This window comes from Leishmania major, chromosome 3 (genome assembly GCF_000002725.2).
Source record: "Leishmania major strain Friedlin complete genome, chromosome 3".
In the NCBI taxonomy this organism is placed as follows: domain Eukaryota; phylum Euglenozoa; class Kinetoplastea; order Trypanosomatida; family Trypanosomatidae; genus Leishmania; species Leishmania major.
This window is the reverse complement of record NC_004916.2, coordinates 306,120-329,203: the sequence shown is the minus strand read 5'-3', so window position 1 is coordinate 329,203 and position 23,084 is coordinate 306,120. Positions and strand designations below refer to the sequence as shown.

Below are 23,084 nucleotides of genomic sequence, written 5' to 3'. Positions count from 1 at the left end.
AGGATCACACTGGATCCCTCCGCGTGGAGGGGCTCAGTGACGCGGAGGCTGATTCTGTGGTGAGCTGACGGGGTTTGTCTTTGCACCCGTCCCTCCACCGCCTCCTGTGCTGCGCTCACACCCACGACACTTTCCAGCATGCCAGCCTGTGTCGCTCCTCCCATCCATTCACTCTCGTACTGCATGTGTGTGTGTGTGTGTGTGTGTGCGGGTGGCCCCTAGACAGGTGAAAGGGTTGGGCGGCGTGCGCAAGGGACGGCCGCCGGCGGCCACCCCTCCTCCTAAACACAAGCACGCACACACACTGTGGCGGTCCTGCCTGCAACTCGCCGCTGCTGCTTTTACATGCTTGCGTTGCGTGTCCCTTGCCAGGTGGTGGCGCGCAGCGACGCCTAACGGCCCCTCGTGCGTCTATTCCACTGACATGCACAAGCGCGCTCACGTACGCAGAGAGAGTCGCATGCGCGCGACACGCGTGTGTCGGCGAAGGAGTTCGCAGGTGCGACGCCTTGCGCCGCACGCGCGACTGACTCTGTCTGTGGGCGTGTGGGATACTGATACACACACGCATATACACAACCTTGTCACTCGTCGTACCCGGTTCCGTCTCTCACTCGATGCCCATCGCCTTCTCTCGCTCAACCAATCAACCTCACGCGCTGCATGCCACCGCCCCACCCCCATCACCCTTCCCCCCCCCTCCCTCTATCAGAGCCCCCGCCGTGTGTGTGTGCGAGCGTGCGTGTGTCCAATCAGTATCACTGCATGCGTTCGCACAGGCAGACACACGCGCCAACGTCAAGAGTGCAGGCAGAGTCATAGAGCCCTCCCTCCCTCCCCCCAACCGTCGCAGCGGACGCGTGAGACCGTGTCGGGGAGCACAACGGCGTCACCCCCTCCCCCACTGCTGCACCCCCGCACACGCACCTTCTCGCATCACTGCACATTCCTGGCACACGTTCGCCTTTGTGCCCGCCACCCGTCACCCCTCCCCCCTCCATCATCCTCTGCGCCCATCGCGTGCGTGCGCTTGCCTGCGAGCTCACAGCCGTGACTACCACCTGGTGCTTCCTCGCGGAGGGGCACAGAGGAGGGGGGGAGGGAGGGAGGTCGGCACCGAGTCGAAGAGCGCAAGTCCCCTCGACACCCGCATACGCATGGACGCACGCGCCATGGCCTCCATCGCTGATAGTGCTGAAGAAACAACCTCGACTGTTGTTGATGCGCCAGCACCCGCACCGTGGCCCTTGTCACCGTTACCACCACCGCTGGTCTCGCCAGTTGATGAGAAGCCGCAGCTGCAACAAGGCTCACAAGAAGCACCGGTCGCCGAGCAACCAGACGCTTCACTCCCGCTGCCCCTGCCCGCCTCACCCGTGACACGCCGGCGCAAGCGGCCCCTCACCGCAGCGACTGCCGCCATTGCGCGGGGTCGCAGTCCTCGCGGTTCGGCCGCGGCGCATCCTGCAGCAGCCCCCCTCTCGGCACTTCTGGCACCGACTACAAGGCACCCGCCACAGCGCTCCCGGACAGCGACAGCCGCGGCAAGTCGAACCACTCCGTCGCCACCAAAGTCTGCACCACCGCCAACACCACCACCACCCTCGTCATCGCCACCGTCGCTTGGAAAAGATTCAGTGCCGCCGCCGAGGGGCAAGACAGTGCCTTCTGCTGGCGGTCGCTGCACGTCAGCGGCTCGCGCGTCGTCATCACAGCAGCAGAAGCGGCCACCACGGCCCGGGGCTGCACGCCGCCTCGCAACGGCGGCGACGCGGGCGTCGTCGTCAGCCGCATCGCCGTACCAATCACTCGTCGACGCCGTCCTGGATGAGCAGTTTACAACTAGATCTAGCTCGCAGCAGCAGCAGACGGCAGCGGCGGCAGCAGCCACAGGAGTGGCCGTGGGTGGGGGCGACCCAACCGTGGTAGCGGTGGTGCCGAGTGAACGCCGGGCACGCGGCGGAGGTGTAGCAGTGCAGCAGCAACGGCAGCGTCAGACGCCGCGCCGAGCACAGCGTCTCGCTGTCACTGGTCGAACTGAGGATGACTCCGACGATAGCGAAGATGGCAGTGAAGCCGCGGCCTCTGCGCTGGCGCCGCTTCACCAACAAGCCTTGCGACTCCAGCCACTTCCACCCGTGGCTCCTGCAGCAGCGCTGATGGAAGAGGTGTCGCTGGCGGGCGGCGACGATGGCGAGCTAGCGGAGACGTTGGCGGACATCGTCGCCGTCGCGCCAACGCAGGCAAGAGCAGCTACGCAGTCGGCCGCGCAGTCGGCACTGGCGGTAGAGCGCGCGCGCCTGCTACACAACAGTCCCTGCACGATGGACGAGCGCGACGCCGCGGGCAGAATGAGAAGTCTGGATGCAGAGGCCCGGGAGCGTCTATGGCGGCCGACGACAGAGCCGCGTGTTGTGGCACGCGCCTTCGGCCACGCTGGTGCTGGCGTTGCCGAAAATCACAGACACGCGAGCGCTGTCTCTTCGAGGGCACCAAACCGGATGAGGTCGGCAGCAGCGCTGCCCGCAGCAGTGGTCGAGTTTCTGAAAGCCGAGGCCGACGCCGAGGCTGCTGTGAAGGGCACAGCCGCGACTGCCACTGGCGCCGCGGAGCGCCAAAGACGTGCCGCATCGCCAAAACGCAGCCGCGACATCGCGGGCGCACGCGCCGGTGCCTCGTCGGCGTCACCTCCCACAACAGCCCTCTCGACCTCACCCCCTCTTGCGAGTTTGCCACCGGTGCTGTCGCCGGCAGCCGAGAGCGCAGCAGTCTTACGAGACCTGAAAGATGTGCAGCGACGTCTGCACGCGCACGGGCATCTCCGAGGGACCGCTGCGGCGGCGGCTGGAGCGATGCCACTGGAGGTGAAGGCACACAGCCCTGCCGCAGCACCGTCCAACAGCACTCGAGGGCCGGAGAGCTGCTCCCCCTGTGACATCTCCGTCGCTGCCTCGTCAGTCTCATCAACTGCAACCAGCAGCAGCAGCAGCAGCAGCGCGGCAATGAAGCGCAGCGAGCGGCACGGTAGCGCTCGCAGGAACCGCATGGTAGGGCTCCGTCGCGCCAGCGCCGAGTACTGGGCCACCGCCTCCCTAACGGAGATCGTCGACGCTCTCGAGGAACGGTGCACCGCCGCCCCAGCGCGGGAGCACCGAAAACACAAGCGGCAACGTGGGCAAGCAGGCTTTGACCCCGCGAGTTATGCCCGGCGTCTGCTAGACACGGCCGCCCGCTCGTGCACCTCGTCGACCGTCTCGGACGACGACGACGATGGCGCGTACACCGATGGCGGCGATGCCGGGTACAACCCCACCGGCCCCCGCCGTCGGAGCGCAGAGGAGGGCATAAGAGGTAATAAGCGATGTGAGACTACGGAGGACAGCCATGATCGTCGTTCGCGAAGCGCGCCACCTGCGTCGTGCGGCCCCTCGCCAGCTGCGCTGAAGCGCGAGGCGCTCCTCCGCTCTGGCCCGACGTGGGCCACGGCGGCAGCTGAGCTCGGACTCACCCCGACGGAGGTGCAAGACCTCCTGCGGTACAGCCTCAGCTCTCCCGATGCTGCTGCCACGTGGCTTGCAGTCAGCAGCTGCCACGCACGTGATGCCACGCGAGTCGTCGAAGTTGCCGCGGATACGGTGCCCGAAAACGGCGTTGGTCGACGGCGCGCAGGGCGGGAAAAAACATGCAGCAGCAGCAGCAGCAGCGTTGCAGGCGGGTCTCCGTCAGATGTGCACCCACGCCGCCCACATCGGTTGTCCTCCGCATCGCTGGATGTGGCAACGCAGACCGCTCTGGTGCAGCGCATCATCGCAGCGATGCCCGCCGTCCCTGCCGAGCTCCAGGAGGAGTTGAGCCGTCAGCGCCGTCTTCTGGAGCGAGTCTGTCGCGATGTCAGCTGCATGAGCGCGCCGGCACACGCTGCCGTGAGAGCACGCCTGGCGTCGCCGACCGTGTCCTCTGCGGCTGCTCGGCAACCGTCGCCGTTAGAGTTCAGCACCGGTGCGAGTGGAGGAGGGGCGCAGACAAGTCCATCGGCGGCCGCAGAGACACACAACATGCAGGTGCAGCACGAGGAGGATCAACAGCTGCTGTTCGCATCCCTACCGCGACCGGCGGCGCAGGCGTTGAAGGCCGTCGGCAGCCTTCGCGGTGCCGCAGCGGACCCTTCGCGGCCACTACCACCTTTCCACGCCGTCGAGGCGCGTCCCACGCTGTACCCTGCGCCTCAAGATCCAGCGTCCACAACGGGCAGCGGCGCCGCGGCGCCGCGAGAGCCATACGAGGCCGCGCTGCGCGAGCTAGCAGAGCGGGAGACGCGTCACTACGTCAGCGAGCTGGACCGTCTCCGCACCATGTACGACCGCCAGCTTCAAGAGGAGCGCCGTCAGCGCCAGCAGGAGCGGCGGCATTATGCCGAGCTCCTCCAGAGCCAGCAGCACAAGATGCTACGGCACCATCGCGAGACAGTCCACCTGCTGCAGCGCGAGTGTCGCTTGCAACAGCAGCAGCAGGAGTCTCTCGTCCAGAAGCTGGCCGCCTCGCAAGCGGCAGCAGCGCAACGCCAGCAAGCTCAGCATGAGCAGACGACGAAGCACATGCTTGCAGGCGCCGTGGACGTCATGAAGAGCTACGCGACAGCAGAGGGTCTTGGAAAAGGCGGACAAGCGGAGATGGCAGCGCCAGCTGGGGTGGCGGTAACCTCCAGAGCCATGCAGAAACGTCGACGGCAGCGGCCGCGCGTGCACTTCGACAGTGCGGCAAGCGGGGGTAGCAAGAGCAAGCGGGTCGTTGGTAGCCCAACTTCCCCACTGGCGGCGGCACACAGCCCTGATGACAATGACACCAGTGGCGCTGGGAAGATGCGTGAGTCAGCACGCGCTGAGGGCGTATCCGCAGCAGCAACAGTCGCTTCTGTCGCGGTCAACACACCCCCTCGCTCATCCATGTGTCCGCGTGTCGTCGACGTCGCATCGAAAATGAGTCCACTCGATGCGGACATGCCCACCGCCGAGCATGTGAGCCCACCGCAGCCTGCAAGCAGTGCAGCGCATCTTGGGCTTTCCTCAGTGTCGTCGCTATCCGTGTCACCGTCGCGGAGCACGCTCCCGTCGCCGCCACATCCAAGCACCGACAGCGACGGTGGGCGAGCGCCGAGCGCGCGCAGCACCATGCGGCCCTCACCTCCCGCTGCGGCATCGACAGCAGTTGGCAGGAGAGGAGAACAGCACCCCACCGCTACCGTCACGCTATCGGTGGCCCCGTCTGCATCAACTCTTGTGCCAACACCGGCGGCTGCCACACCAGCAGGAGCAGCGGTTGCCAGTGCGGGACCTCCCATCAACACACCAGCGATGCTGCGCGCCGTGTACGGCGGCAATGCTGGACCACCGCCGCGACAGCCGCGGACACAGGGGCGCATGACGCTCCCTCTGCACGTGCGCCTCCCTCCTGAGGATGATACGCCTACGCGCCAGCGTCTCGACGTGACTGCGGTGGAGGCCGAGTTGTCTGACGTACGCGCTGCGGCCGCCGCGCGTGATGCCGGACTGGCGGAGGGGACACGGCTCTATGGTGCCGTGCCCCGCCGGCCTCGCCTCCCCCACGCATCGTCCTCCTCCGACACCGGTGAGGCAGCAGTGGAGCGACTCAACCAGGCTGCCCCGCGCAGAGCCTTGTCGGCGTCGCCGTCGTCCGCGGCCGCCACACGGCAGGCGCGCACCCCTGACGGCGAAAAGGCCGTTGGGAGGAGAAGTGCGGAGTGGCGGCGGAGCGGCAGCGGGCGTGGCCGTGGCGGTCCAACGCGGAGAGGCCGCGTTGGGAAGGGCCCCGGGTCCTCCGCGGGCCGACGTGGGCGACGCACATCACCGCACGCCACCGTTGGCGGAGGAAGCGGTGGTGTCGCTCACCGCAGCAGGCGCCTCCTCCTTCACCACTTCGACACGGAGGTCGTGAGCGAGCTCTCCAGTGAGGCCGGCACAGCGCCCTCGCACGCGTGTCCTCTGCACGGTGCGTGGGGAACACCGGCGCCGAACGCGGCCGCGTCTTCCACTGCATACCCGTCGTCCGTCGCCCCGCATGGTGATGTGATGGACGGCCGCGGCGTCGTGCCAGAACCAGCACAATACAGAGGTATGTGGTCAGAGGCGATGCGCGTGGATGACCAAGGCACTCATGGCGGGACGGGCCCGCATCAGGAAGCGGCCGATGCTGCCGGGGTGACGGCGGGCAAGCCATCGGTTGGGCGGCTGCATGTGGTGCTGAGCCAACCAGCTGGTGGTGAAGTGGCAGCAGTCACGTGCGCGACGCGCATCGCTGGCGCAGCGGCCTCGCCGGTGCCATGCATCCCGCAGGCGGTGGATGCGGAGCTACGAGCGGCGCTGTATCACCGCGCCGGCGTTGTCAGAGAACTCCGCTATACGGCTTTGCCAGGCTCGTCGCCAGTGCAGGCCGACGGATCAACAGGCGACACGGACGGGCGCGCCGTCTTCAATGCCGTGGGCTCCCTCCCTCCCTGCGACAGCGCCTTCTTCGGTGCCCCAGCCGAGGTTCTGATCAACGCCACCGACAGCCGCGCCGGCGAAGATGACGGTGACGGTGCGCTGCCAAGCAACCTCGACGTGGCGCCGGTGCCGCTGGTTATGCTGAGTGACTACGCACGTGCTTGGGCCCGCTACGCTGCCGCGGAGCGCGAGGTGGAGAGCCACGCGCAGGCGCTCGCGGCAGAAGACACCGGCGTGCTGGAGGCGGTCTCCATCGCCCAAGAGCGTCGCCGGCGCAGTCGAGGAGAGGAGGACGACGACGCGGTGTCTGCCATTGTCGTGGCAACGCCCCACCCGGCCAGCACTGCCGCGGCGGTGCGCTACCGCGAGCAGGAGCTCGGCTATGGCGACCCGGCGCTGCGAAGAGGCAGCTTGCATGTTTCGCCGCGCATGGCCGCAGAGGCGCAGGCACTGACGGAGGCGCGCAGGCGGCTGTCGGCGATCCGAGCATGCTTCATCGCGCCGCCATCCCTCGGTGCCGCCAGCGCACTAGGCAGCGCATCCATGGGCAGGGTGACGGAGCCGGATGCCGCTGCGCGGGACGCCGCACTCGTTCGCGAGCTTGTGGATGCAACGGTGCTGAGTGTGCTTGAGGTGCAGGCCCGAGGGGCGCACGAAGACCCGGTGCAGCAGGTGATGGCTGCCATGGAACACGAGATACTACGCCTCATGCTGGTCGGCTGCCGTGAGGCGCGGGTAGAGATCGCCTCTGGTGCCGCCAAGGAGGAGAATGCACATCCGCAGCGGACAAAGTCGCAACAGCGGCGGTTGGACGCCGAGCTCGCTCGCGCGCTCGCGGAAGCAGCACTGGAGGACGTTGTGCACGCCGCTCTAGAGCGCTCGTGTCACGACAAGAAGGTGCGCCAAGCCGTCACCACCTCCTCCGACGCCACTGCCACCAGTACGACGACGACGACGACGACGGCTGCTCCGGCTCTACCCGTGGATGCGCCTTCGGCGGTGGAGGTCGATCCTCGCGAACACGTATCCATCCCTCGCACATCGTCCACCGCGTGGCTGCAAGACGACCCTGCGACGTCAGAGGCAGCGCCGCAACAGCAAGCGACACCGCAGCCGAAAGACGTGGGAGATGCGGAGAGGGAGGCAAACGCGATCACGGCGACGGCGACGGTGGTCCTGCGGCCACCACGTGACGACCAGCACGACGCCACCAGCCCTGCGGCGCCGCGGGCAGCAGAGCCAACTCCGCAGGAAGTGCGCGTCGTGGTCGACCTCAGTCCCGTCGTGCACCACATGATAACGTCGCGCATCCCCGCCGCTGCCGTGCCCGCGTACGACTGGCAGCAGCAGCAGTACTGCCCGCCACCATACCCGCCAATCCAACAGGAGCAACTCCCCAGTCGATGGATGGCGCTCGAGGACCGCAGGGACGTGATTGTGGAGGCCGAGAGCCCTTTGGTTGTGACGGAGACGAGGGCAGAGCTGCCAGCGCCAACTGTAGCAGATGCAGAGGTGGCCGGCGAGCACACGTCTGTTGCTGTGCCCGCCACCGATGGCGACGGCCTGCCGTCGCTGGCTGTACCAGCACCTCCCCTCCCAGCCGTCGTGCCGCCGCCAGCAACGGCTTCCGATGATCCGTCTTGTGCACATGTGGAAGACATGGCGACCCCAGCAGATGGCACAACCTCGCACGACGCACTGCAGCTCACGCTAATACGCCTGCTCCAGTCAACGCTGCTCGATCAGGAGCGGCTGCAGCGCGCCAGCTTGGCTGACCGTGAGGAGGAGCAGCGTCGCGCCCACGAACTTCTCCGCGAAGTTTCGAAGGTCGCCGCAGAGCAAAGGACGTCGAAAGCACCGGCAGCAGCCGTCGCACCGCCCTCACCGTCCGTGGCCGCGATCCCCATGGCTGAATCCCAGCTTGCTCTGTCGCCACGACCGGTTGTCAACGCGGTCACGGATGGAGCACGGCGCGAGGACGTGGGGGCGACAGAGACCGCCACGTCAAGATTCAGCGCACCGCCGCCGTCGCAGCCCCCACCCACGGCGACTCCCGTGACCTCTGCCTCGCGCTGCACTACGCCGCCGCGGCCGCTCGTGCGGGACCCGGTGATGGGATTTGTGCTGGAGTGGGTGCGGCAGTTTGGCGCCTTGCAGCAGCAGTCATCGATGCGCGGAGCGGCGACCGCCACCTCCTCGGCTTCCTTGGTAGAAGGTCTCAACGCGGCAGCACGGACGGCGGCGCGGCATGACGCCGCACCGCCTGCGCAGCCTGCTGGCCACCGATCACTGCCGGGACGCTTCATGCGATACGCTGCGTCAAGCCTCTCCACGCGCAACCTCGGCTCCTCGACGACAACGGCGTCCTCGTCGTTGCTGTCGCCGTCGCTGCCGTCGTCTCTGCACACGCAGTCATCATCATCGTCGTCACTGCTCGAAGACGAGACGTGGGGGCGCGCGAGAATAACCGGAGGTTGGCACAGCGGCGAGCAACGCGTACGCGTGCCGCACCGCATCTCATCGGGAGCACCTTTAGAGGCAGCCCGAGCCCACCAGTGCGCACCAATACGCAAGGCGCGGCCGGTACTCGACACGCAGCGCGACGACACCTCTGCGTGCACTGCGACGACACGCTACACGACGGGGCGCAGCTCCGCGGCGTTCGCTTTTGCTGACGAGCTGCGAGAGGGCAGAGCGGTGCCATCGGGTTCGTCGGGCCTCCTCCCTCCTCGTGCATCCGCCGAAGTGCAGGCGGCGATGGCTGCAGCGCTGCGTGCGCATCAGCAGGCCAACCGTGCCGAGGCATGGACAGCGGCGCCGGAAGATGGTAGCCGCTTAGGGGCGACTGACATCTCGCAGGGCTCTGCCGTGGGCAACAGCTCCTACGCCATCTCGCTGCCGGCGCGCTCCGCACCGACGACATCTGTTATCGGAACACCGCCGCCAACGGCCGCTGCAGCCGGTGTGCCGCCCAGCAGTCCTGCAAAGCTGCGTGCCCCTCCTCCCACATGGTCCGCGACGACACGAGAGCCCGCCGATGCGCGCGACGACGGCAACGGTGGAGCGAAGGACGCGGTGGATGACGCGGGGAAGCCGATACCGTCTGGTCGTACGAGAGACAAGGTTGCGGGCACAGTTGCCGTCGTAGGACCTCGCGACGCCTGGAAACAGCGCGCCACCCAACCGCGGCCGAGGTCGCCCCTTCGCACCACTGAGTGGACATGCGTGAGCTTGACAAGCACGTCTACCAGCAGTCACAGCAACGATCGCGGCGGCAGCGGCGGCGAGTCGAATCATGTTCACGCTGCTCAGGGCAACGGCTTTGCCCCGCCTGCGATCAGCGAAGCCGCGCCGGCATCATCTGCGCTGCCGTTCATGTCCGCGCAAGCGCGCAGTGCCACCGCGCCGGCGAGGAGGAACGGCGTATTACAAGCCCCCCTCCGTCCACGGCGCAGCCTCTGCCAATAGCCGCCGCTGCAGTGCCCATGCCGTCCTCACCGTCATCGCGGCACAACCGCGGTAACCTTCTGCAAGCACAGGTGTTACGCATCCAGCAGGAACAGCGTGCCTGGGCCGCGTGGCAGCACTCGTAGCAGCAGCAGCAGCAGCAGGCGCCACCAACAGCCCTACTCGGTCTGCCCCGTCGGTCCCCCCCCCACGCCCCTCAACCTCTTCTCCCGCCTCTTCGTCCGCCTCACTCTATTTTGTTCGGGCGTGCCCGTGCGTTCTTCCACGTTGTCTGCGTGCGACGACGCCTCGGCGTCGACACGGTGCGGGAGCCGTCCGCCGAAGCCGAAGCGAAATCAAGGATGGGCAGCGAAGCGATGACGACCGCAGCAGCAGCAGTGGCAGCATCCATGTGCCTCTGCGAGCAGGTGCCGGCACTGTAGTGGCCACCCCTCCTCCCGTCGCTCCGCACACCCTCACCCTACGCATCCCCGTCCGTCCCAACCTCCCCCTCCCGCCTGGCGCGTGCGCCAGCCACCCGGGTCAAACCATCCCTTGCCTCTGCTCGCTGAACCCCCTCGTCTCGCTTCTTCTCTCCCTCCAATCCCTGAGACCTCATCAGCGGGCACCGCTGCGCCGTCGTCGCCATCGCTGCCACAGGGCACCACCATTGTGGTCACCGCCGCGCACAGCCCAGAGAGGCGCACATACGTAGAGAGACGGACTCGGCGCATCGGTGCTGAGTGGCCCTCGCACCCTCATTGTAGAGCTGTACTGCCGCGCCGACGCAGACATCGAGAGAGGAGCGTATGTGGCACCCCAGCGCTGGGGCGGCTGCGGCGGGCTACCGCGACCCGACCACGCTGCTTGCCGAGAGCGTCTCCTCAACCGTGACCGGGTCCGACGAGAGCGATGATGACTACCGCACGTTGCACGACTTTAGGAAGGCTGCGCTGGGAAAGCAGGCGGCCACCAGCCGTGCGCTGACCGGCAGCCGGCACACGGGCTCCGACACGGAGCGGGTGCAGCGGCAGCGTGAGCTGCAAGAGCATCGCTTCTTCCGCAAGCGCGGCGCTCTGGACTACCGACACAGCGTCGTTTTTTCGCCTGCTGGCTGTGAGCCAACCGAAGGACGCGGCAGTGGCGGCTCCCCGGCAAGCCCGGCCGTGGAGGCTGTCCCCTCCGCTCACTCGCGACGGCGGCGACAGGGCACCGCCTCGAAAAGCAGCTTCGCCGCCGACGAGCCGAACGAAGACTGCGTGCCGGAGGAGCTTCGGGCGTGGTACGTGGCGAGCAACAGCGCGGTGCGCGTGGCGAGGCAGGCAAAGGTGCGCCAGTCTTCCACGCGCGCGGCATCGGCGGAGTCGAGGGACTCGCGCGTCGGAGACGAAACACCCGCGCCGGCGGACGCGCTCACTGATCGACCCGCAACACCAGGTTTGGCAGATGACCGCAGCGACGGCGAGGACGGCGTGTTCGGCGACGTCGTTGTCCGTCCATCCATCCGCAGCGGCGGTGCCGGCACGACATCTGTGAACATCCTGCAGAGCCGCGCTGCCCCACGCATGGGCGGCGGGGCGCATCCACCAGACGGCGGTAGAGTTGGCGCCGCGGCAGGGGCACAGGCAGCCGCATCGCTCTCCTCCGGGCCGGGTGCGACGCCCGAGTCCATCAGGAAGGGCAGCACGACCGCGGCAGCGGTTACGGACGACACAAACGTGGAATCGCACGCTTGGGGGGGACGGCCGCCTTTGCGGGCTCACCGCTACGTCGAGCAGCCCAATGGCCTTCTCATTAACCACGCGCGACATGCCGACCTGCTGGCCGAGTACGCCGTTGAAGCGGAGCTGCATTACGCTAAGGAAAGGGAGGACGCCCGTCGTGCGCGGCGGTGGGCGCGCGTGCTCTACGGCCGAAGCAGTGGAGCTCGTCGTGACGGGGGGCAGCGGCAAGATGGGACGACGGCAGTGCCCGCCTCGGCGAACGCTAGCGGCACGGCGATGGCGCGCAGCGGTTGCTACTGGCTGTACGACGCGGCGACATACCGCCGCCACTTCCTCTCCACGCTGCGCTTCCTACAGCGGGTGCACGTCTTTCTCGGCGCCCTCGCCGCTGGCGTATCACTGCTGACACTTCTCGCAATCACGGTGCCCTTCCCCGCCCCCTACATCGGCAGCGACGGTGTGGTCGTCGCTGATGCCGGCAGCGGCGCATCTGCCGTGCTGCTGCTCGCACTCTTCGCCAATGCGTCTGCCACGCCGGCTGATACCGCTGCTGCAGCGGCCGCCGCGCACGTGCTCCCGGTGCTGGAGCAGGGCTACCCGGCCTTCGCCCTCTTCATCACCCTCTTCCAGGTGTACCACGCCTCCCTGCTCCTGTGTCTGTGCCTCCTGCTCGTCATCACAGGGTACGCACCGGCGCCGTGGTCCGTGGCGGAGGGATACTGGATGACGCAGCGGTGGCGGTGGCTGCAGCAGGAGGGCCAGGACGCCGAGCACGCAAGCAAGCGGGGCGGCGAGGCTGGAAAGCGACCGCGACCGGACGGCGGTGGCGAGTGTCGCACCGACACCATCGCCAGCAGCGATGGCACCGCCTTCGCCAGCGCCAGTGCTGGGGCAGGGTTTGGGGGCTCGCGAAGGCCATCGAACATGGTGCACCGAGATGCCATGTCCTCCAGTAGCGTCCTCGGCGACGGCTCCCGCTCAGCGCTCTTCGCCACGAGGACCCTGCACCACTCCCCCGACGATCGGCTCAGCATGTCAATGGGCGGCGGCGGCGGCGGTGGTGTTGGTGTTGGTGGTGGTGGTGGCTGGGCGAACAGAGGGGCGTACGGCAGCGACGAGCTGGACTACAGCGCTACGAACGTGCTCTGCGGTAGCCGCGGCGCCACACACGGCCGTCAGCGACTGGACTCGCTGAGATACAACGTGAACCTTGGTGCAAGCACCGGGCCCAGTGGCCTTGGTGCCACCTACGCCGCGTACGGTGCCACGCTCAGCAGTCTCGCCGGCACGGGAGACTGGGGAACGCTGGGCGAGGCACAATATACGCTCCCACCCGCCACCATGCTGATGTCGCCGCGCGGACCCGGTGGCGGTGCGAGCCGCTACCACCCGCTGCATCGAAACAGCGAAGGCGGAAATGTCGCCGGCAGCGCAGTGACAGACGCGCCGGGGCGTCATCGGCAGCAGCAGTATTGGCTGCAGGGGGGCTTCGCGCTGCACGGCGATCATCCGGCAGTGGCACAGCGGGGCGGCGGCGCTGCCGTCAACCGCGCCCTGCGGGCACCGCCTCTTCAGCTGCACTTTCCAGCCAGCACGCTGGAGGGCAGCCTCTCGGCAAACAACGTGCTCACGCGCATGTTTGACCGCGTCGAGCGACGTGCCATGCAGGGGCTGTGCAACGCACTGCATGCGTTGCCGCGCGTCTTCTGCGTGCTCGGTGCGCGGCGCGGCGACGATACCATCAAGAGCAGTGGCGCCCGCGGAGCCCGAGGTGGAGCAGCGCGGGCAGCTGACGCGTGGCCGCGCTACGTGGAAAACGACGCGACAGCGGCTGGGCGGGAGCTGGCCTCATCCTTGAGCCCACAGGTACACCACACTAACCCAGTCCTGCCTGCCTTCCTCCACCTGCACGTCGTGCTTCAGCCGCGGCTCTGGTGCGTGGTTGTGGCGTTGGTGCTGACCGTCGTTGAGATAGCACTCGTCGACGAGCGCACTGTCGAGCTACTCTGGCTGGCGCAGCCGGCGTGGTGGTGGTCGGCGGCCGCCGTGCCATCGCAGCGGACGACCAGTAGCGGTGACGTGGTCCTTCCTCACGCGTGGACAGTGGCCAACTTCACGCCGACGTCCGCGAGGATGAGCGGCGGCGGCGGCGGCGGCGTCCGATTCGCTGCAGCAGCGTCGGATATGGCTTTCCTTCCGGGCGGCGCGTTGCCGGATGACGCCGAGGACACCTCCGGATATCTGTGGTGCGTGCTGATGGCTGTCTACGCGACACGCACGGCGCTGTTCTGGGTCGCCTTCCTGCTGAACACATTTTTCTAGTACGCAACAGTCCGCTCTTCACCACCATCCCTCCCTGAACCGCTGCCGACATCATCGGCCGTCGAGAGGGACAGACACAACCCCCACGCAGTGCCGCCCCTGGTGCGCAGTTGAGTGTCCAGTAGACGTCATAGACATGCATAGATGTGCACGTGCACACGCGTGAAGGCACACACACACACACACACAAGAAACTCCTCACTGCTCCCCATCGACAGCACGCCGCCAAATGGGCAAGGGTCGCCACGACCGGCAGCACCACCATTCATGACGGTCACTGCGCCTCTCACCCTCTCTCTCTCGCACACACACACACACGCGCGTTGCACGCTGACACCGCCCACCCCCACCCACCTCTCACACTGCCCACTGGGGTGTCGGGAGCCGGAGTGCAGCCCTGAGGGGAGGTGGAGATGCACCCAAGGGGGGGGGGGCAGCCGGCATGATGGGGGAGCGGCTATGAGGTGGGCGGGTGGAGTTCGAGGCAGAGGCGGTGCCCAGAGGACTGAGGCGGCGCACGAGCGGTAACGCGCGCGTCTACGGCTGCTCGGCACCACGCGATGGGGTGCTGTGGAGCAGGGCCGGGTGGCTCGCGCGGCCTTTGAGCTCCCGGTGTGTTGTATGGCAGCGAGACGGTGTGGACACGCCGCGGTGATGTATGTATATAAGCTAGCGTGCACATGCGGGCACATGTGCGTGCCTGCAGCAGCGCCGGTTGATGCTCCGCAACCCTCCCCCCCCCCACCACTACCACCACCTTCTCTCGCCACTTCGCTCTCACCTTCCTTACCTTAACCAGAGTCTCTGCCGCCCGTTTTCCTGTTCTGTCGGCGTGGCTGAGTCTGTGCCATTACCCGCTGGTGTCTCCTCCGCCTCTCGACACCCACGACCGCCACACACACACACACCACTCCCCTGCGACAACAACCAGCCTCTGCATCAACAACAACGTCAGGGTGTGCTTTCACCGGCTATCACCACCATCTGCTCGTCCACTTCTCTTCTCCTCATTTGCTGATCCGCACGGAGACAGCACTCTGCTGGAGCAGAAGGTGGCGGCGCTGGTGCCCGCGCTCGTGAACTCTCGTGTGTGTGTGTGTGTGTGTGTTCATCCCTGTTCTCTTGGCTCCCCCTCCCCCTCTATACATATACATATATAGGTACGCCCTGTCCCATCTCCCTCGCCGCTAGCGCCCCATACCTCTGTCTGTGTGCCGGTGTCCGTGTTTGTGTGTGTCCCGCCCTGTAATGAGCATAGTGCGCCATCAAGGCCCCACCTGCATACCCACCCAACAGCCGCTGCGACACGTTCACATGAGCAAGGCAAGTGCGTCGCCCACCGCGGACGACCAAGAGGGTGTTAGCCAGGGCGACGGCGACGACAAACACGGTTGCCTACCGCAACCGCAGCAGCAGCAGCCTCACCGACGTGATGTTTCATTCCTTATGTACGACAACCAGGCACTGCAGCAGCACATGCAGAGCCGAACAGGAGGGGCGTTGACCGTGAGCCCACCAAGCCCCAGAGACGTCGGTCTTGAGCCGCCTGTACGGCCCCGCCTGTCTCCCTTCAGCACCCCGACATATTCCGTGACGACGCGCACCCTGGAAGACCTGCAGGGGTGGCGCCGCAGCGCTGGCGGCAGAGGTGGCGGTCGCACGCGCGGAACGCTTGGCGCAGCGGACGGCGGCAGCAGAAGTCGCGGAACAGGCTCGCTCGTTTCCGCGGCATCGCAACTCGCCACGCATGCGCGGTGCGGCAGCAGTGGCGCGTTGGAGGCAGCGGCGCTCCCCCAGAACCAACCACCGCGCCATCGCCTAGGCACGCACTCGCGGTACGGCAGCGTCGGTCTTGCCCCGCCGACCTCGCCATCCACAGCGAAGAGCAGCACGCAGAGGTTGCCAGCCGAGACGGCGCGGGATGGCAACGCCAGTATGCCTGTCACCGTGGGTTTTAACGAGCACCTCCCAGCTGAAGCGGCGCAGCGCGCACCCGTGCATGTCAACGCTAGCCCCATCACCACCACCACATCGCCGATCACCGCTGGGGCCGGGATGGAGAGAAGCACTCAGCGCGTCTGTCGAACGCAGCGGAGCAACCCGGTGGGGTTGACGGCAAGTGCACAGGCCTGGCACTGGGGTGCGGCGCCAGTGGCTGCGGTGGCCTTCCAGCAACAGCAGCAGAAGGGTCGCGGCCGTCAGCGCCGCGCCGTCGCCGCTTCGAGCGAGGGGACGCTCGGCCGCCGGCGTGGCGGCAACGTGCCGGCGCCGCTCTTCTCCAATGTTCCGACGACGGCGGCAATGGGTGCGGCGGTGGCGGCCTGGGCACATAAATCAGCGTTGAACCCGAGCATGTCCGTGAGCAGTCCAACGACCAAGGTGCCGCTGCGGCGCACTCCGCCGACGTCTTCTACCTCTGGCCGCGCGGCCGTCTTTCCATCCCCACACGCGACGCCGATGTCCAGCGGTGGAGACAGCTTGCCAGGCGCTGAGTCTCCTGCAGCACTGGAGTCCTCACCGACGCAGCTCCTGAGTGGCAGAGGCACGCTCACCACTCATACTCCAACGACGGAGCTGAAGCGAGTTCTCTCGCATACCGAGGCAGCGCCCATGTCGCTCACGAGCAAGGTGTCTGGCGAGGACGCGCAGGCTCCGTCCGAGGCGACCACGGTAGAGGCACCATTCTCCACTTGCGCGCCTGCACCATCAGCATCAGTGTCGGCAGGTGCCGCGGCCCCTGCCACCTCTTACGATGCGGCACCCCACCTTGGTGTGCCACACACTTTCGCCACGCTGGATCCTACGGGCACGGCCCGCTTCCGGCCAGTGACCGGCGGCACTGCCGCTGAAGGCGCAGAGGCGGAGGATGACATCGTGGCGGCTGCTGCAGCAGGTCAGCAGCACTTGTTGGCGACGGACCAGCGAAAGCACAGTGACGACAGTCGCGGCGATCTTCCACGCGTCATGAGTTTTGCGTCCGGGGAGGAAGGCAGCATATACAGCCTCGTCGACTCACGTCAGACGTCCGAACACGCATGCGCGCTCCCGGCCTCCGCCACCGACGAGAACGTGGTGGAGGCCGCCGCCGCCGCCGGGGCAGCAACAGCAGGCACGGCGAGGGCCTTCACCGGGACGGAGGCGCGCACGACCCTCTATCGGCAGGGTGTCGACGATGCACACATACGGAAGGCACCCCAGTCCCTCAACATTGGTCGAGCGACGGCCTTCGGTGGCGCCTCTTCGCAGTCCCGTGCGGCAGGCGACGACGCCGCCAGCGGTATCCCATTCCGCAGCGAAGCAGCCGGTGCCCATGTGCTTGGTGACCGTCGCCGTCGTGTTGGCCGAGGCGGCGCCACCGGTGGTGCGGTTGCTTCCGACTCACTGGAGGAAGAAGCTCTCCTGCGACATGGATTGGAAACCGGCGGTAACGCTGGTATCGGGTCGGTGAATCGCGCAGCGATGCTGAAGCGCTCGCTCACTGCGCCGTCGTGCGTGACCGGCATGAGTTCGGCGACGGCGTCGGGCGGGCTGCTTGGCAGTGGCACGGCCGCAGCGGAGACGTGGCCGAAACAGCAGCACGCGAACAATTCCGGTGTGCTGGGCGTTACCGCCGCTCTGGGCCAGCGCACTACCAGCGTCGCCAGCAACTCTTTCTGGAGCTCAAGCAGCGTCAACATGAACGCCATCAGCAACAACAGCATCGCCGGCATCGCGGGCGGGGTGTCAGCTATCAACGTTGGTGCAGGAGGCTTGGGCAGCCTCGTCAACTCCTCTACTCTCTTCTCTGGCAGCTCCTTCACCACGGTAGCCGGCGCCTCCACGCTGCGCGATCCCTTCGCCGCGTCCGTCGTCATGCAGCAGAACAGGTCCGCGCTGATCGCTGAGCTCAAGCGGCGGCGACATCGGCTGCACAAGCAGCTGGAACTGTTGCAGAAGGAGGCGACGGCGCGCAACATCTTCGCCCTCGTCCGCGCCAGCAACGCCTCGCAACTGCAGTACCTCCTGCAGGAGGGGCTATGCAACGTGAACGACCGCGACTACAACGGCTGCACCCCGCTGCACGTGGCGGCCGGAGAGGGCAATCAAGCCATTGTGCGCGTGCTCCTCTCCTTCGGCGCCGATGTCGTGGCTGTCGACAATAACGGCCGCACGCCACTCGACTGCGCCGCGGCGAACCGCCACAGCGGCGTCGCCCGCTATCTGCTCACTGTAATCCGCAGCAAGCACCTTATCCAGGACGGCGGTGACGGTGCTGTCACCGGCAGCGGAGGTGACGATGGCTCACCTGCGACCGTGCGCAGCGCCAAACGGGCCGCAGATGAAGGCTCTGCTGACATGAGCACGTACCCGAGCTCGTCCACCTCGCCCATCGACCACTCCTCGACGCGACGGCGCAACTTGGACAGTGCCGGAGGCGTCCTGCCGCTCGGCAACTCGCCGGCAATCTCCCTCACGCCGTGCGCCGGCACCGCTACACAGATAGACACTTCCGCGCAGTACCAATCTGCATCGTCGGGGTCGTCGCTCATGCAGTCGCCGAGGCTGCCGCCACCTCTCTCCCGGCAACCGCAGCAGCTGCGGCACCCCGTCTCGTCGTCCTTGGTAGCCTCCACACCGTCGCCCTCCAGGCCCTCAAACTTGAACAGGTATCCTGCCAAGGTCACCGCCTCCGTCGCCACAATGGACGCCGAGAGTTGGTGCGACAGCGATGTGCCGCCGCACGCGGTGGGATGGGGTATCCACTCTGCCCTTGCAGAAGCGGCCGCCGCCTGTTCGGCGCCGAACCAAGCATCTGCGGCTGCTGACACAACGGCCGCCAGCGACCCTGCGTCGCGATCGTTGCCGCAGCGCCTCGCGTCACAGCACGGAGCAACGGCGATGGCGAATTCAGCGGGTGATTACAGCACTCTGACGACACACGAGCGCGTGGCGTCCATGTCGACCCCGCGATGGCGGCACAACAGCATCCCGCACGGCAGCTCCCCGCAGAGGCCTGTGTTCCTGTCTTCGCTAGACTCGACAGCGGCCGCGCACTCTCGCGGTCTCATCGCGGCGGAGTCGAACGCGGGCGCCGCCACAACGGCGCCCTCCTCGCCGCCCTTCAGCAGCCGAAGTCACGAGAGCACGGTGCCGCTGCCCATCACGCTCGGCATCAACGGCCCCGCCACCAGCTTTGGTAGCGGTAGCGCCAGCGTGGGCGGACATCTCCTCGAGCGGCACGTCATGTCGGCGCCGACGTACCTGGCAGGTGCGATGGAAGAGTGCGGTGGCGAAGGCACAGGCCAGGCGGTGATGCAGCAACCGCTATCACGCACGCGCTCCAGCGCGTCCCTCATCACGACTGCCGCCGCCACCGCCGCGGGTGCGATGGCTGGCTGGCACGACAGTGATGAGCCGCTCGCGGACACGAATGCCGAGGGCATCTTCGATGCCTTCCTTGGCCGGCGCGGTTACTGCAGCACGCATCGCCGTCGCATGCAGAGCGAGAGCGGCAGCAGCCCCCATGGCGCCTTCGCTTCCGCGTCGTCGGACTGGTTGCGGAGTGGCAGTCCACCCATACTCTCCGCGGGGGACGACAAGCAGCAGCGCAGCCGAAACGACTACAACTTCAACGCAACAGGAAGCTTTCCTGGCGAGGTGCCCAGCAAACTCTATCCTCCGCCAGCGCCGACGGCGGCGGCCGGCGCGGCGACCACGGCAGCTGCCACCCCAGCAACTTCGGCAGCAGCGTCCGGCGGTGGTGCGCAGCAGCGGCAGATACTCCTGCGTCCGCCGCGGCGTCCAGACAGCCGCTCCCCAGCGACCGAGTGGGGAGGCGCCACAACGACCGCGGATGCGGTCGCCTGCCCCATGCGCATCCTGCACCCCTTGCAACTTCTTGGCGTTGACTCGCACGAGGAGTTGAGCAGCTATCACGCCCGCACCGCCACATCGGTGACCTCATCGACGACCGCGGCGACGGCCGCCTCCGGGGGCGGCTCGCCGCGCCTGCGCCACGCGGCGAGCAGCAGCCTTTGCGACATGGGTCAGCAGTCGCTTGAAGAGCACCACCACCACTACCGCTTGACCGCGTTCGGCGCGCTGGGCAACCAGCAGCAGCTGAAAGGCAAGTACTCCTGTGACAGGCACTCGACGCGGCCGCCGCTGCTTCAAGCGCCGCGTGCCATGTCCAACCCGACCAAGATGGAGGCCGCTGTGGCTGGGCCTGCCTCACCAAGCGGCGGCGGCGGCGATGGCGGCAGCAGCAGCAACAGCAGCGCCATCACGAAGAACGGTAACAGCGATGTAACGCCATTATTCTCTGTCCCCGCCGTAGCGGCCCCGTCTTCGTCGCGCAACACCACTGCCGGCCCTTCCGAGACTACCAAAACCCTGGTAGCAGCACCAGCGGCGGCACCGGCTGCGGCGCCAACGGCCGGTAGCCACATAGCCGAGGAGCAACCCTTCCTGCAGGAGATGCACCACGAGCCGGTGGAGTTGGCCGCGCTGCACCACTCGAGCTACACCACGATCAGCGACACGGTCTCGGTCATTGTGTGCATGGTGGGGCTGCCAGGGCGAGGCAAGAGCTTCATCAGCAAACGGCTCGTGCGCTACATGAACTGGAAAGGTGTGCCGTGCAAGGTGTTCAACGCCGGCAACTACCGGCGGCAGCTGCTCGGGGTCGAGGCCACCGCTGGCGCGGACTTCTTCAACCCAGACAACCCGCAAGGGGCGCAGCTGCGGGAGCGCATGGCGGAGCTGGCCTGCGAAGATCTCGTCAACTTCATTGCCTCCCACTCGCTCGCCGTCGGTATCCTCGACGCAACGAACACGACGCGCAAGCGACGGGCGTGGCTGTCGGACTACTTCCAGAAAGAGGCACAGCAGTATGCGGTGCCGTACCGGCTTCTCTTCATCGAATCCGTGTGCACCGACGACACCATCGTCACGGAGAACATCTTGCGCAGCAAGTGCGGCAACGATGACTTCAGGAACCTCAGGGACGTCAACGCCGTCATCTCCGAGTTCCGCAACCGCATCTTGCAGTATGAGAAGGTTTACGAGACGCTAGAACCGGAGGAGCGGATGCCGTACATCAAGATCGTCAACGTCAAGCGCCACGTCATCCTGCACCGCGTGCCGAACGGATTGGGCAGTCGCATCGCCTTCTTCCTCCTAAATCTTCACCCCATCGCCTTCCCGATTTACGTGGCACTGCCCGGCGAGACCGTCGGTGACAGCAAGCACGTCTACGGCGGCGACGAGCGGCTGACGGCCCAAGGAGAGGCCTACGCACTGGCTCTGAAGCACTTCATTCAAGATCGATACGTTCCGCACATGGTGGTGCTGCACGCCACCAATTACTGCGTGCTGAGCACGCTGGCACCGCTGATGGAGGGCGCCACGCAGGAAGAAGACGCCTCTGCACTGCAGGTGTCCAGCAGCGCGAACCAGCGCAGCGCGCCAGCGGGACAGCAATGTGCGGCGAAGGCGACCCTCGCGCCAGCCGATGCGGTCGCGACTACCGGCGGTGAACCGTCAACGCCGAACGCATCGAGCGAGGCGCCGCAGGATCTGCAGCAGCACGACGAGGGCGTCGCGGAGGAGCAGTCCATGCACGAGGACGACAGCGACCAGGTAGATGCGGACGAGGAGGACGTAGGCGATGAGGTGCTCTGCGCGGTGCCGGGACTCGACAACATCAACTTCGGGCGCTTCAGCGGGCACACGGCCGCATGGGTCAAGGAAAAATACCCTCGCCTGTCTGCACTCCTGTACGACGTGGACGACGACGATGTGGTCGGCGACGCGAGGGCCGGGGCAGCAGCAGCAGGGCAGCAGCACCAGTCACGCAAGGGCAGCGGTGAAGCGGACGCGACTACATCGTCGGCGCCAGTCAGAAGTGACACAGCCGCGGAGTGGTTCTCGGCCCCCCTGCCGCCGCGGGTACACTATGCCACGCATGAGGAGGCCGTCTCGCACCTGCAGCGCACCCTGAGCGGTGCTGACCCGCGCCTATCCTACTGCACCCAGCTACCGAATGGTGAGAGCTGCCGGCAGGTCAACGTCCGCCTGGAGCCGGCGCTGATGGCCGTCATGCGCACGCAGTCCCCCGTGTTCGTCGTCGCGCCGGCCGTGCCAGCGCAGGGTATCTTGTCCTTCTTCATGGACGTCATCCCTGAGCAGTCGCCGACCATCCGTATCCCGAAAGGGTGCGTGATCGAGATCGGCGTCAAGGACGGTATCACCGTGCACCCGCTGCTAGCGAACGCGCTGCCGGAGAGGATGACACGCTCCCCGCTAACGGTGCTGCCGGAGATCCAGAACGCCATTCGTGAGGTGGCCGCTGCCAGCTCCATGGAGATGTGCGCAGCGAGAACGTGTGCGGAGGTGAGTGCCTCGACACAGGCTGGCGGTTGCACTGTTGTGGGTGATGGTGGCGCTGCTGCGCTCCTCAGTGCGGTCGCTGCCGGCGGCGAAGCAGGGGGGAGCGTGAAGGGTGATGCGTGCCCGGTGAGCGCCAGCGCCTCTTGAGCGGCCATGGTGCCGCCTCTCTTCTTAGTCCATGGGGCTGTGACGGAGTCGAGGCATCCACGCCTGAGCGACGCATTGGTGGCGTCCTATGCGTGCTTCTCTGCCATCCTCGGCGCACTGCAGGGGCCCTCCCCTGTACTTAGCACGGCGTGTTGATGTTCGCTCCAGCGGTAGCGTGGTGCGCTGAGTCGTCCTCGATCCCTTCCTTCACTTTGGTTTGCTGTGCGTGTTTACATACGTGTGTGTGTGTGTGTGTGTGTGTATGTGTCGGTGTTGCTTGCTTAACCTGTGATCGCAGAATTGCGTGCCGACCTTCTGCTCTTCTCCTGTCCTCCCGCCCTCCATCGTGTGAATCCCCACTCCCCCGACACACCGCCTATCAGGAAGTGAATCGAAGGATGGCGACGCGTCTCCGAAGGCGTACGTGCAGGCATCGCACACCCCGGCATGCACATACACACGCGCACACGAGCGTCCCTGCCGGGGCACTACGCTTTCATCGGCGAGTCGACGCGCAGGCATGTGGGCATGCGTGTCTCCATGTCAAGTGCAACAGACGCCGCACGCCTCCGCC

At 66.8% G+C, this 23,084-nt stretch overlaps 3 protein-coding genes across 3 annotated transcripts; all 3 read left to right on the top strand.

Moving 5' to 3' along the window:
- Positions 1-1,157: 1,157 nt before the first annotated feature.
- On the top strand, positions 1,158-9,968 carry LMJF_03_0820 (conserved hypothetical protein; the record flags this gene model as incomplete). The annotated part of the gene is made up of 1 exon (XM_003721710.1): positions 1,158-9,968. The coding sequence occupies one exon, from the start codon at positions 1,158-1,160 to the stop codon at positions 9,966-9,968; it is 8,811 nt and encodes a 2,936-aa protein (XP_003721758.1).
- Positions 9,969-10,756: 788 nt separating this feature from the next.
- On the top strand, positions 10,757-13,993 carry LMJF_03_0810 (hypothetical protein; the record flags this gene model as incomplete). Its single annotated transcript, XM_003721709.1, has 1 exon — positions 10,757-13,993. One exon carries the CDS (start codon positions 10,757-10,759, stop codon positions 13,991-13,993), a length of 3,237 nt encoding a protein of 1,078 aa, XP_003721757.1.
- Positions 13,994-15,241: 1,248 nt separating this feature from the next.
- Positions 15,242-22,510, top strand: LMJF_03_0800 (putative 6-phosphofructo-2-kinase/fructose-2,6-bipho sphatase; the record flags this gene model as incomplete). The annotated part of the gene is made up of 1 exon (XM_003721708.1): positions 15,242-22,510. The coding sequence occupies one exon, from the start codon at positions 15,242-15,244 to the stop codon at positions 22,508-22,510; it is 7,269 nt and encodes a 2,422-aa protein (XP_003721756.1).
- Between the last annotated feature and the right edge of the window lie 574 nt (positions 22,511-23,084).